At 36.9% G+C, this 14,772-nt stretch overlaps 1 protein-coding gene across 1 annotated transcript in view; it reads left to right on the forward strand.

Annotated features, from left to right (window-relative positions):
* The window catches only part of LOC129230205 (chondroitin proteoglycan 2-like), a 63,444-nt gene extending 48,947 nt beyond the window's left edge, over nt 1-14,497 (forward strand). Inside the window, exons 2-6 of the mRNA XM_054864606.1 lie at nt 4,331-4,357; nt 6,136-6,351; nt 12,620-12,784; nt 13,291-13,351; nt 14,146-14,497. Coding sequence (XP_054720581.1) covers nt 4,331-4,357; nt 6,136-6,351; nt 12,620-12,784; nt 13,291-13,351; nt 14,146-14,497 — 821 coding nt within the window. The remainder of the gene's footprint in view (nt 1-4,330; nt 4,358-6,135; nt 6,352-12,619; nt 12,785-13,290; nt 13,352-14,145) is intronic.
* Nucleotides 14,498-14,772: the final 275 nt, after the last annotated feature.

The following is a 14,772-nucleotide window of genomic DNA, read 5'->3' on the forward strand; positions in this document are numbered from 1 at the left end:
GTCCCCCGAAATCCACTTTTGCTGGGCGGTGGCGTCCATGTCCCACACACACGAACGCCTACACACACACACACGAACGCCTACACACACACACACACGAACGCCTACACACACACACACACACGAACGCCTACACACACACACACGAACGCCTACACACACACACACGAACGCCTACACACACACACACGAACGCCTACACTCACACACGAACGCCTACACAGACACACACACGAACGCCTACACTCACACACGAACGCCTACACGCACACTCACGTACACAACACTCATTCACACACATGCATACATACACTTACGCACCCACGCACCCACACACATGCGCCTACACAAACACACACGCTCGTGATTGCGAAAAACATAATTTGAATTCAAGATGCGAAAAATTCAAAATTAATTTTTTTTTTTTTTTTGACTAAGTGCTATGACCTAGAAAAACATTCTACGAATTTCAAACATGTGCAAAACCAATCACTGCGATGAAATTTAACATGATCAGTGCCAAACAGTTTGAAAACTTTATCCATATTTCAGTTTTAGGGGGTTGACCCACTTACCCCAGTGACTCACTTCAAACCACCCTATCTTAATATCGTTATACGTAACCATTCTGTCGGTATACGAGTATGTTTATAATTCTGCCTTAGCTCCGGCCTGGAGCGGTAGCTTACAGCTTATTCGGTATACTAGTTTTAAGAGGCAAAATGGTGACCGAATATTCGTTGCATTTTTACTAGCCGAGAAAGTCACCCGACATGAGAAAGTCACCGAGAAGACGTTCTCTGTGGTTTGAAAATGATTTTCATTTAATAAAAAGTTTGGTGTTTAACATTTAATTTATTTGAAAATATTTGATTTTTATGTGGTAAATTTGATGCTATGCAGCAAACGTTTTAAATTTTTGCTGAAATAAGTTCGATGTTGAAGACTTTTCTTTGTTTTTGGAGTAATCACGAATTGCTTATTACTCTCACTTGACCGTAGTTGATGTTTCTTCGATTTTTTTTCTATGCTTATAATGTAAATTCTTCTGGTCCACGGGCCACCACCACCACGTCCATCAACCTGGGAGGTGGTGTTCATGTCAACCGGAATTGACTTGACTGATATCCGACCCCCTCTCGACTTTCCAGAATCCTCTCAAGACAAAAACAGCATCCCACCTCCATTCCCCAGACGTTAAATTGAATTTTGATGTCTTTTGTTCAAATTATGCTTTTCGCAATTACGATTGGGATAGCAGTTATTTTTAGAAACAAGAAACCCAACGAGTAGGGTCCTGTTGCAATTGTGATTGCGAAAGATATAATTTGAATTCAAGGCATCAAAGTGTAGATGAATGCAAGGGACTTGATGATAGATTTTTTTTTCAGCAATTAAGGTAGGTGCGGGTAATAAGGCCTACCTAAGGGAGATTTGGAATATAATGGAAAGAAAAGGATCCGAATCAGCAAATTGCAAATTTAATTAAAGTATCATTCAATTATTACACGAAAATAACAAAAAACGGCCTTTCTTGCCGAAAACAAACATAAAATTAATTATTTAAAAAAACCTTGCAATTAGGCCTTATCATACTACCGTAGGGTAATAAGGCCTAATATTTTAGCACTCGTAAATAATCAAAATATACTATTAACATTGGTAATTGAGATCATTTGTGATATCCTTAAGCATTACTTATGCTGAAAATCTTCAAAATAACAAAAAAATAATAATAATAATAACAGCCGTCAGGGCACTCAAAAATATCTTCGTCATCGGCTGTCAAACCGACGCATTGCTCATGATACCACCTGTTGCATTTTGAACAGGGCCTCATGTCAATCATTTTATCCTCCTCACAAGCGTGACTGTACCAATTAGCATCTTTTTTTTTTTTTTTTTAATCGTCTTTCTTTGAGGGTTGACGTCATTTTTTGCTTTTTTCTCTTTTCTATATTCTTTAAACAGTTCTTTGGTGACTTTAATTCCTCGATAATTAATAGATTTTCTTCTTAAAATTAATTTTTTTTTAGTATTTTTCACTGGAGTACGCATAAGCTCCTGAAATGCTTTTTTTTAGTTGAGCTAATCCTTAGGTAGATCCTTAACCGCTCTCTAAAAGTCTACATTCTCCAAGATAACCTGAAATTAGTTTTACCTTTCAAGGGAGGATTCTTGAACTCTTTCTTTTCAAAGATTGCCTAATGTTGAGAAAAAATCTGAATTGCTTTTGAAAAGAACCTTAAAATTATTTTAAAAAATCAAAAGTTGCTGACTATTAATCAGGTAATTACGCCCCTTTTCTTTCATCCCCCACCCCATTTCCCCCCCTTTTTCCTAGTCGGTCTGAAAAAACAATCTTCAAGATGTACTCTTCGCAAGCCCCCCCCCCCAAAAAAAAAAAAAAAAAAAAACATGAAAGAGCGTTTCTAAGACTGGTAATTACGAAAACATTTCGGAAGAGGGCCCAACTACTCCCGTATCAAATCTGAAAATGAAAGAACTAAAATTTCTAAAAAAAATAAGGTTGATAGCGTTTAAATCCCTCCACATTGTATCACTGAATATGTCTTTAAAACTTCGTTTTTCAGGACTTCAATTTCGCAATAGTTTTTGGAGAAAGCACCAGAACATCGCTCCCTTTAACATCATCGAAGTTAGCCTGAAATCACCAAAGTTATCCTGCGTTTTTAGAACTTCAGTTTCGAAAAATCGGGCGGAGGGATGATCGATTTAGCTCTTTTAAAAAAAATCTATCGGGGGCATCTACCAGAAGTCCCATTCCTTTCGTTACCCTAAGGTCAACAAATATAGCCGAAAATGACGTTTTTAAGGTTTCAACTGCGTTCTTAGGACTACAATTTAAAAAATATTCTCCGCACAATTAGAAATGAGAATTTTTTAAGAGTAACCTCTTAAAACTTTTTTTTTTTTTTGGCTGTGCCACTGGGTGACGGAGTGAAGTCCTTAACCCCACCTCGGAAAAAGAGAAGAACAGGGTACTGTTGTCCCCCCCCCAATTGAAAGTACAAGAAAGGGTAGGGGGAGAGCTGATCTTGGTTATCTGGGTCCCCTCCAAAATAAAAGCATATATACGCCACTGATATGATGGGTGCAAATTTCTTAGCCATTCCATTTCATTTGCAGGGACGAGAGACTCAACGAGTAAGGTCCTATCGCAATTTGTGATTGCGAAAACATTGTTTCAGTTCAAGACGTCAAAATTCAAATGAATGCTGATGTTGAAGCTTTTTTTAATCATCATCTTTTTTGTTGAAAAATAAGACCGCCATCTGACCGCAAGCGTTGTAGTAAGTGAAGCAGAAAATGTTGAATCTCAGAAGTAAATCACGGTTACAGTCGCGTATTGCAGGTTAGAAAGTTAAAAACGTTCCTTTTTTGCAACCGTATCGCCTACAAGGTTTCTCTAAAGGGAAAATAATCTTAGTTAATTAATACGAACTGAGAATTTTACAAAATTTATTGTATTTGTTATTTAGTAGGAAGAGGAGAAAAAAATGGCGATCAGAGCTGAATGGTGCAGAAATTAATTCCAGGAAATTCTAAAACATCTCAAAAAAATATGTTCATTCGAAACATGATCATGGTCAAATGATTTTGATTAAGAATGCAGGAAAGAAGGTCGTTTGTGTTCGATTTGCTCTCCTGATTGCGTAAAAAAATGGTCTTGTTTTCTCATCGAACGTTTACAAACATTTTCAGTTCATTCTAATTCTTTAACCTCAAAACATTACGTGATTGATGAAATTCTCATTTACATTTTGCCCAAAACCCATTATTGGGGAAATGAAGCGACTAAAGCTTTAAAAATCTTTGCTATTAAAAACTGCGTGCGCCTGTCTGTGTGTCGGTTACCCTATTTTCTCCGGATTAGCAATAACTACCAGGTCATAACTAGTACCGTTGGATCTAGAACATCCAGGGGAAGCAATTCCGCCTTACCTCACCCCTCTAAATCTCAAGGGGTCGGAAACAAGAGGCCGGACATCGCGGGAGGTCTTGACACACTAAAAAGCATTAAAATCGTCAATTATCACCCACCGCAGTCGATATTGAGTCATAGCAGCTGGCGAGCGGGGGTTGAGCCCTCTACGCCTCTAGTTTTTTATTCAATCTGCTTAAAAGGAATAATACTGAGCATTAAAACAGACATAGCATCCCGAAGCAGAAGCCAAAAAACATTATATATTAGACTTCAATAATATTTTTGCATTTAATTATATTTTACGTATTTTATATTTTTTAGCAAGTATGTAATTATTTTCTGTTCATTTATTTTATTTTATTTATTATTTATTTGTTTCAGTTATTGCATCAACTAAAGCCAAAAAAGGTAAGAATGTCTTCTTTGTTCCCAGCAATCTACTTTCTAAATTACTCTGATTTAGTAGGTATTTGTACAAAATTATAGAAATATCTTTCCAAATAAGGGATTCTTGGACGAATAAAGTCATTCAGAGTAACTTTAAGTCACACGTTCTGTGTTTCAAACATCCCCACCCATATTTTAATTACAGTTTTGTTTATACAAAACGGAAGAAACACTCCTGATCCAGTTATCCAAAATTAATTAACAATAATTCAATTAACATTTCAAATTAATCATGTATGAGCCTGGTTCTAAGTTATACTGCCATTTAAGGTAGCTTTGAGTAATGTCTGAAACGTTATGCAAAATAAATTATTGTAATAAAAGTAATAAAAATTCAATGCAGCAAAAAAAAAAAAAAAAAAAAAAAAAAACGTTTTAATGTTTAGAAACTGCCTCTTTGTACTTTTCAACATTACAAGAGCTCTAGATTAATGTAGCATGGAGTATAACAATGTAGGAAAAAAACTTTCAGCTACTTCAAAACTAGCTTCTGAACAGTAATTTCAAAATAATTGAATGATACAATTAGCTATGTTACAATATCACCAACTTTGTTTTGTGAAATGAAGAGTAGAAAACGTATTTCCTAGCCTTGCCTATAAAAGAAAACTAAAAGACTCATCACTGCTAGTAGAGCGCAGCACTGGGTCACCGAGCTTTTTTTTAAAACTCAAATGTACTACTAAGACATTTGAATTTAAACTAGCCAACATTGCTTGAAGTTACTCTGGATGATTGTACATATAAAGTTCCAAAATATCGAAAGCAGTTTTCTAGATTAAAATGGGGTTTAAGTATGAAGTATAGTTGTTTTTTTTTAATTTAAATGTTTCTTCACTGAAATGCAAGGTAGAACAACAGTTACTAATGTATCTTGCCTGAAAATGCAATCATGCAATCCGGCAGTTTCCACATTTTCACGCATTACCCATCTGATTCACCTATTGTATTTACCTTTTATTACTTCATCTGACAATAAAAACAAAATTCAGTTTTTCAAACAGAAAAACTATCGGCGTAAAGTTAAACTTTTTGAAGCCAAGTGCATATACAATCGTGCATTTTATTTCAAGCACTTTTGGTCATGAGGTTTTCGCCACGATCGCAAAATTTTGACGATAAAATTTCAATGTGGCAGTCCAGATGTTAGGTTGCATGTGTTTTGCAGTTCCATCACTTTAAGCCATGCTTGGTGTTTTATGCCATTACTTCTATGTTTTCGCTTAACTTTGAACATTGTGCAACTACGTATAACAATATTCTTTCTTTGCTGCCGAGAAAATGGATTGAAAAGTGGCCAGGGCAATTCCATAATTGAAATTTTTTCAGTGCAATTACCAAATTTCTGCAAAAAAAAATCGTTTCTGAACCAATCAACTCTCAGTAACTCAAAGCCCCAAAAGGGACCGTCTAAAACCTTCGTGTTATTTCAGTCAAAGTTATCGGAAGTTACCGCAGATCAGTCTTCTCAAGAGTTTGGGACCCAATAAAAACTTTGAAGTAAAAGAATATTCGAGTTATAAGACTTCAGGTTATCGCGAGTTGACTGTTATATCTTTAAAGATGAAATACATTAGTGTTTAATCTTTTAGGGCAAAAAGTTCGAGGACAATTGAAAAAAGTTCCAACAATCTCAGTTCCCGAAATCGTGTCATCATTACTCCCAAATAGAAAAAAAGTTCTTAACAGAGAGTCCTTCCAACCTCCCAGTTGATGTTAATTCTTCACTTGAATTTCAGATTACGATGACCACGATAATGATCATGATGATCATGATGATGATGGGCAACCGAATTACTGCCCAAAAGACAATGGCATGTTTCCTAACCCAACAGACTGCTCCACATTCTACAACTGCGTGGACGGGACCGCCATTGCCATGAGCTGCGCACCAGGTCTTCTCTTCGATCCGGAGAAGAAGATGTGCAACTTCCCTGACCAAGTGAAATGTTCCAGTGAGTATAAATCAGCTCTGTTCCTTCTAATCTTATGACGCATGTAGGCAAATATATGCTAGTTATGACTGAAATTCGTGTTTTACAAATTATTTCATTTAGTGAATGGTTGGATGCTAAGCGAGGTAAAACCACTCACGTTAAACAACGATTGAAATTTCAGATAAATTTGTTTAATTGAAGTTTAAACTTTAAAAGTTGTATTCCTTGTTAAAATTTGACAGATAGTTCAGTAAAACTACTCAAATGAAGTTGGAGTGAACATTTTAGAAATTCGAACTTTCAATTTTGAAACTTCGAATAGCGATAACCCTATGATTGGGCACTTTTGCTTGGGCAGCCCTATACCATGGGTTTTGTAATATTTTTACCTGCATTTTTGTTATATAACTGATGAGAAAACTCGATGAGGAAATTACTCTTTTTTTTTTTTTTTTTTTTGGCACCTTTTAGCCCCTGTCAACCCTGCTTAGGGACCGGAAAGAGGTAGACATCCTTACTTTAACGTTTTATTTACAGCTTTTACTCTTCATATATGACAACAGTTTCCGGACACTCGCTAAGGGGTAAATTATCTCCCTCTTTGAAAACCTTTTATCGCCTGACAACCCTCATTTGGGACCCGAAAAATATAGGCAACCTCACTTAACGTTTTATTTCCATCTTTCATTCTTCATTTATGATAACAATTTTCCGAAACTCGAAAAGGGTAAATTGCTCATTTTTAGGAACTTTTCAACCCTTGGCAACCCTGATTAGTTCACGTGAAACAGGTAGAAATTCTAACTTTCGAGTTTTATTTACAACTGTTACTCTTCATCTATAGTACCAATTTCTGGAAACTCAATGAGGGTAGGTCAAGCCTAGTGGGATCTTAGATTATGTGGCCATGGTTGCATTAATGCTTCTGAGTTTTCTTAGTGACTCAGGAATCAATTACATTAATCTTACGGAACTTCCCTTGAACGTTCCAAAATGGCTTTAACCGGGGAGATTTCCAAATTCTTCAGAAAGATTCAAGGATATTTTAAGGAATGTTACTGACTAACAACGAAAACGGTTTCTGGTTTTGGAAAGAAATTTTACTGGCAGAAATTGGGCACATTAGCTGCCCATTATTTTCCAGGAACGTTTTTGAATCGTTTTTGCAGTAAATTCCTTGAAAACAAAATGAAAATAATTAATGAATTTGAAACGGATATGACTGAAATTTGGACAACTGTAGGTGCTATGGCAACTTTAGGATTGAGATTACATGTGTTGGATAGAGGAGCTGGTTCGCGTCAAACAGATGCCAATTGGCAACCTGATAGGTGGTAAGACAGTCGCTAATTGAATTTTTTGTATCATCGAAAGGAACAAGATCATTATTATCTGGATATTTACAGCTTTAGTAGCTGAAATAGCTGCTTCATTTCCTGCAATGCCACCGTGGCCAAGGATCCAGCAAAAGCGAACTTGGAAATTATCTTGTTTGAGATTATTATAAAATAAGTAGGAATGTATCACTAAATGTCTGCTATTTTTGTTGCAGTGAGTGATGGCTTTCACCGAACTCTTTGAGTCAGTGTAGATCACCCCCTTCTTATTACTTTAAGAGGACAGTTATTGTAGTGCTATTAAAAGGGCTTTGATTTCAGACGTAATGACAGAACAAGAAATATTTAAATTTTGCGAATTATTATGCTCATCAATAATTGCAAGTCAGCCGAAGTGATCGCTTGATTTTGATCCGTCTGTAAAAACTGCCTTATATTATTAATATTTGTTTTTTAACTTCAAAATAGATTTGCTGATTAACCGTATCAACCGTAATATATTTTTGAAATTTCTCAAATTCACGAAGAGCTGAGCTGCTGATTTTTCTCCATAGTCCAATAGATGTACTGTAATTACATTGAAATTTAGAAGATGGAGCTCAGTTAGCACCTGTCGCATTCGGATGACAAAATAAACTGAAGTATGATGACTTTAAGAGATAGTTCTTTTAGGAATCGCAATTCAGTTGTTGGCGATTTCATATTTTTTAGAATAGCAAGGTCGTTAAAGTACATTAATTTAAAATTCGTAAAAAAAAAAAAAAAAAAAAACTCAATTGCTTCACATTTTCGAGCCCAAGTAGGAGAATTAATTTTAAATCATTGTCGTGTAAGATATTTTCACAACTGCATTGACGCAATATACACTGGCCTCAAAAAGTTAAGGTACAACATATTTTCGAAGCTCAGCATTAAAAAAAATGACAGTAACAATAAAATGAATAATTTGCATGAATGATAATAACGAACTTTAAAATAATTTATAAAAACTCGAGAGGTGTCACTCTTATTTTATAAAAAAGAACATATCTTTATGAGTGAGAAAAAAATATGAAAATATCAAGTTTTCATACTTTTGTGTGTAAGTTGTGTTGATTTTCAACTGTTGTTGGCAGTTTCGGTTACAATAGTCGATAGAGTTTAGAAAATGCCTCAGAGACGTCGTTTGCCTGACTCTTTAAGGTGGCGGGCAATTGGATTGTCTCGGGCTGATGCTGCTGGACGTCTCAATGTGTCTCGTAGTGTTGTTCAGCGACCTTGGGATCAGTACCAATCAGAGGATCATGTGTCCAGAAAACCTGTTCCAGGCCGACCACGAGCTACAACACCTGTAGAAGACCGTTTTCGTGTTCTTTCGGTTCGAAGGAGAAGAACCACTACTGTGCCACAGCTCGTTGCCGACCACTCTGTAGCATCAGGAAGAGGAATCTCTGCTACTACGATGCGAAATCGTCTTCACAATGCAGGTCTCTATGCTAGACGTCCAGTTGTGTGTGTTCCGCTCAACGGACCACAGCGAAGGATCCGCTTATTCTGGGCAAGAGAACATGTTTCCTGGACCCAGCAGCAATGATCTTCTGTGCTGTTCACAGACGAGTTCAGATTTACATTGGAGAGTGATTCAGGGCGTCTACTTATCTGGCGGGAACAGCGCACTAGATACCATCAATCCCACACTGTTGAAAGGCACAGTTATAGAGATGATGGAATCATGGTTTGGGCCGGGATCTCGGTCGGTGGTCACACTGACATGCATGTGTTCCATGGAAGAACTTTTACTGGTCTGAGATATCGGGATGAGATCCTTGATTTATATGTCCGCCCATATGCTGGTCTTATTGGTAATGACTTCATTCTGATGGATGGTAATGCACAGGGGCGTAGCTAAGGGGGGGGTTTTGGGGACAAACCCCCCCCGAAAAGTTAGTCTCAAAAAAAAAAGAGAAAAAGAAGAGAGAAGAGAAAGAAAAAAAAAGAAGAAAAGGAAAAAATTCCAAGCGATTATACATATATATATATATATATATATATATATATATATATATATATATATATATATATATATATATATAAAAGAAGTAACCCCCCCCCCCCCCCCGAAAGTCGGGTCTAGCTACGCCACTGGTAATGCACGACCTCACCGATCTCGGATTGTTGAGGAGTATCTTGAGGACCATGGTTTGGAACGAATGGAATGGATAGCTCGATCTCTTTTCCGGAATCCGATAGAACATCTTTGGAATTACCTTGGCAGACAGGTTGCTGCTTTAAAATCCTCCTCCAATGTCGTTACATGAACTGGAACAAGGTTTACTCTGTGTCTCATCTTCGCTTCGTATTCCGATGTCTGACAACTTAATAAACAGCAAGGAAAACCGATGCCGCCAATGCATTCAACTTAGGGGGGACGCATTCCTTATTAAATCCATTTTGTATTGTTTCTATGACATTTTACTGCATAGCACTGTGATGTTCTGTTTTCTTCAAGAATGGACTTTTCCGCAAAGATTGCTTTTTTGTTAAAAATCGTTTTTGCAATACACTTATACAAATTTCTATGACGCATTAAACAAAAAACTATTTAGTGCACACATTCTCCAAATGTTTTGTTTTTACATTCATTCATTTGCAAACTAAACGCAAAAATCCGGTTGTACCTTAACTTTTTGAGGCCAGTGTACACTAAAAAAATTCCGAAACGTTACTGAGTATTTCCGTGCAACGTTTCAGGATTTCAATGGTTTTTATCCACTTCCTGGAAAAATCAAGTATCATTGTCAAAAAGTTTCCTGAATTGCTTCAAGTTGCAAGAATGCAGTCATCTCACTGTAGTGAAAAATATTTTTAGCTCCCAGTTTAAAAATTACCTGGGTGTACTTATAAAGTGTATCGGCTTCAATTCGGTTACGGGCCGTCCATGCTAATTAAGCTCCCAAAGGGAGCAAATAGTTATGGACGAAGTTGCCTTGCGAGAACTGCAGGCGAGTACAATTTGCGATACTTGCTTGTAATTTTGGCTTTGGCAATGTTCTGCAATGCTGCTGATGGGTCAGGAAGGTGCCAGGCTATTATATTATTTTCTAAAATTTCGAAACACGACTGGTTTCAATCGGGAAGATTTCTGGACTTTTAAGGAAGTTTCCGGGGTAATTTCAGGAATATTACTGAATTTTAGCGGAAAACTTTTCTGGTTTTCGTAAAATATCTTACTGGCAAACATTGAGCACATCAGCAGCCCATTATTTTTCAGGAACGTTTCTGAATAGTTTTTACAGTGTATTTGTGGGCAATTATATCATGTGAGGAAAAAACGTTGGATTGTGAAATGTTCTAATGAATTCAAAACATGTCATAGTAATGTGAAACCATTGCAGAAGTTAAGTCTGACCCGTTCAAGTTGACTTCAAGATTGTTTCTAGGTATTGGCACTGCTGATCACCCTGATCACTGAGGTAGTATAAGAGCTAACTAGTAAACTAACTAGGACTATTGGCTAAGCGTTTGTAATTTGAAAGTGTCTTTCAAAACAAATTTTCGTTCATTAGGTTTTTTGTATTTTAGACTGGAAAAGTGTGTCGCTTTGAGAAAAAATCAGATTCGTGGTTTTTATTTTTTTTCAATAAAAGCATCTGACATATGCTTCGGTCACTCGTTTGGTCTGCTAATTCTATATTAGCTACCAGTTTGTTTCGCACTCTTGGCTTCCTTAAGAGGTTTTTCCATCTCCAGCTCAGTCACTTTCCTATGCCGGGCTGATGAGTGCTAATAAGCACGAAACTGGAGTCGTCGGCTGGAAATGACTGAGCTGGCGGTGTATTTCTGCTTTAGCCCTGGCTAATGGGCGGTAATTTACTGAATATAAAGTAACTATTCACACCTCGTATTTTCAAAACAAAATTGTTTGTCAACGCGTAAGTGGTTGGATCTGGGCCCGGCTCCCGCAGAAGCGCACGGTGGGGGTTCAGCCCACATTTTTTTTTTTTTTTTTTTTTTTTTTGAGCAATCACGATTGCTTATTGCTTTCATTTGACTGTTTTTGGCGTCCTATCATTTTATTTCCCCACCGCCGCCCTCCGCACCATCAACGTCGACCGGCTCCTCACGATGCTGCTCCTATAGCGAAAGCCGTCTCCAGGTTGCATCCGTGTTCAACACACACGCGCATACATACACACGCACACACACACATACACATACACCTACACACACATACATACAGACACCTACACATACACACACAAAAACATACATACACATCCACACAACTACCCACACATTCATGCTTGCACAAAGACACAAACACATATGCCTACACCGCACATACACATACCCCCCGCCCTACACACACATTCATACACACAACTACCCACACACTTATACTTGCACACAGACACAAACACATATGCCTACACACACATACACATACCCCCCGCCCTACACTCACATTCATACACACAACTACCCACACACTTATGCCAGCACACAGACACAAACACACATACCCCTCAAACACAAACACACATGCCTACATACACACACTCGTGATTGCGAAAAACATAATTTGAATTCAAGATGTCAAAATTCAATTTTTCTTTTTTTTTTTTTTTAAATATGGGTTACATCGCAGCAGTCGGAAAAAAAAAGAATGGAATTTGAGTGAAAGCCTTAAAATGATACGCTTTTATGTATTTTTCATAGATAGGATCCACTGCAAAAAATAATGTCCCTTAATAAAGTATATTTTACGATGCAAAACCAGTGATACTGCGAGGGGGTAGGGGGTCAACACTTTCTCAGAACCATTGTTATTAACGTGTATTGTCAATCCTAATACGATCGTTTATATACGTATAAGGATTGTCATGGAAAAAGCATTGTAAATTTCATGATTTCTCAGTTCAGTGCAGTTCAGTTTTTCAACACAGGATTTAAATTTCAAATAATTTTAGATGAATGTAGAGGTCCAAACGGACTTTTTCCAAGCCAACATAGATGCGACGAATTCATCCTTTGCACCAACAACAAACCTAAAGTCCAGCGATGCAAGAAAGGGCTCTACTTCGACGCCAATCTGCAAGTCTGCAACTACAAGGATCAAGTCCTCTGCAGCTTACGTAAGGACACTCTTTAAATGTATTCAAAACAATATTTAAAAAATCCACAAAAATTGCTCAATTTTTGACATTAAAAGATAACTTTGAACCACTGCGTTAATTTTGGACAACTTCATATGAGGCAGTGAGAAACAAAGGGATGTAAGTGGAAGTCTTAAAGTTTCGAGTAAATCCCGTTTAAAGTTCCAGTCCTAGGTAGGCTTTTATTGAAAAAAATTTCCAAATCATGCTATATAGCAGCGCATACTAGGGCTACTGGTACTATCGCCAGGACCCGATTAACATCTGAAGTTAGGGGAAGCTAAGTCTCATTTCAGGGCTCCCATCTTTTATTTTCAGTGTATATTTTCTAAACATGTTTTTGCATATTGAAACAAAACTCACTAATGCTATGTGTATTATTTCCAAAAATGGCCAAGCAGACTTCCAAATAAAGTTTATTCCCCCCCCCCCCCCGGCGTGTTGAACTTTTGTACACTACTTATTTTTACTCCCGTTCGCAGCAGATAAGTTGGTGTTTCAGATTCATCACTTCATAAAATTTATCAAGTGTCATAAAAGTATATGGTAGCACATTGGGGCAAATTCCACAGATGAAAACAGCTTATTACCTTATTTTATGATCTGTGTCCTCACTTTTTAAAATTCTTCCAAAATCTTTATTCAACAAGTTCCAAGGTTTAAATACATTAAAAAATACGTTCAAAAACAGAAACTGAGAATTTTAAGTCACTTTTGGGTCTTCTGTTAATTTTGAGGGCAAGCTCAAGCTTTCTGAGCCTTTTGAGTAATCAGGCCCTGACGATAGCTTGTTTCAAAACAGAGGAGAGATTATCCTATCGTTTGCACTGGTTATCTGCAAATTTTTACTTTTGCCACTTACATCCCTTTGCTGCTCACTGCCTCATATTTTTTAGTTATTTGACTTCACTTCAAAGAGAATAGGAGACCCAACTTGCTCTGTTAGCAAGGTTTTGGTATCAGATCTCCAATTTTTAAAATACAAAGTTTGCTGATTGTGTAATTCAATGATTCTGAAGTTGTTGGTTGAAAACTACTTTTGAATGTGGATTTCAAGTTGTTGAAATTGCTCTTTGTCTACATTGTAATATTCTGTGCAACAAAAAAGTAATATAAATCTTGTCATGCTACGAAACCAAAGTGGAGAGCTTTTAAACATTTAGATATTCACTCAGTATAAATTTACAAAACAAAGAGTCATTTCAAAATGTTCAATTTTCTATGTCATTTTCTTCTTGTTTAGTCATACATTATATTGCCCTTTTCTTATATTTTTTAGCTGGCGGTGGAAAAAAAGGAAACAAGAAAAAAGGTAATAAAAAAAGCAAAAAACAATATAGGGCTGATGATGACGATGATGATGATGAAAGTGATCACAAAAGTAGCAAAAAACAGTATAGAAATAACGATGATGATGATGACGATGAACCTCCTAAAAAACGAGGTACATCAGTACGCGATGCGCATAAGGAACTCGCTGTTGCAAGCGTGAGATCGGTTTGTCCAAAATCAAGAGGTTTATTTGCCCATGCAGAGTCCTGCGCCAAGTTTTATCAGTGCTATGATGGTGAAGTTTTGGTTAAAAGTTGCCCAGATGGTTTGCTATTTGACGCAAGTGCCCACATGTGTGCCCATGGGCGCGATGTTGATTGTAGATCTAGAAAAGTATACAGGCATCTAGATTTTAAATAAGTAATGGACGCAATATTGCTACTTTAATCTGTTGATGTACTGATATATGTGTACCCATGGACGCGATGAAAATTGTAGATCTAGAAAAGTATACAGGCTTCTAGATTTTAAATAAGTAATGTACGCGATATTACTGCTTTAATCTCTTGATGTGCCGATATATGTGTGCCCATGGGTGCGATGAAAATTATAGATTTAGAAAAGTACACAGGCATTTAGATTTTAAATAAGTAATGTACGCCATACTGCTATTTTAATCTCTTGGTGCATGTGTG

This window comes from Uloborus diversus, chromosome 9 (assembly GCF_026930045.1).
Source record: "Uloborus diversus isolate 005 chromosome 9, Udiv.v.3.1, whole genome shotgun sequence".
Lineage (NCBI taxonomy): Eukaryota > Metazoa > Arthropoda > Arachnida > Araneae > Uloboridae > Uloborus > Uloborus diversus.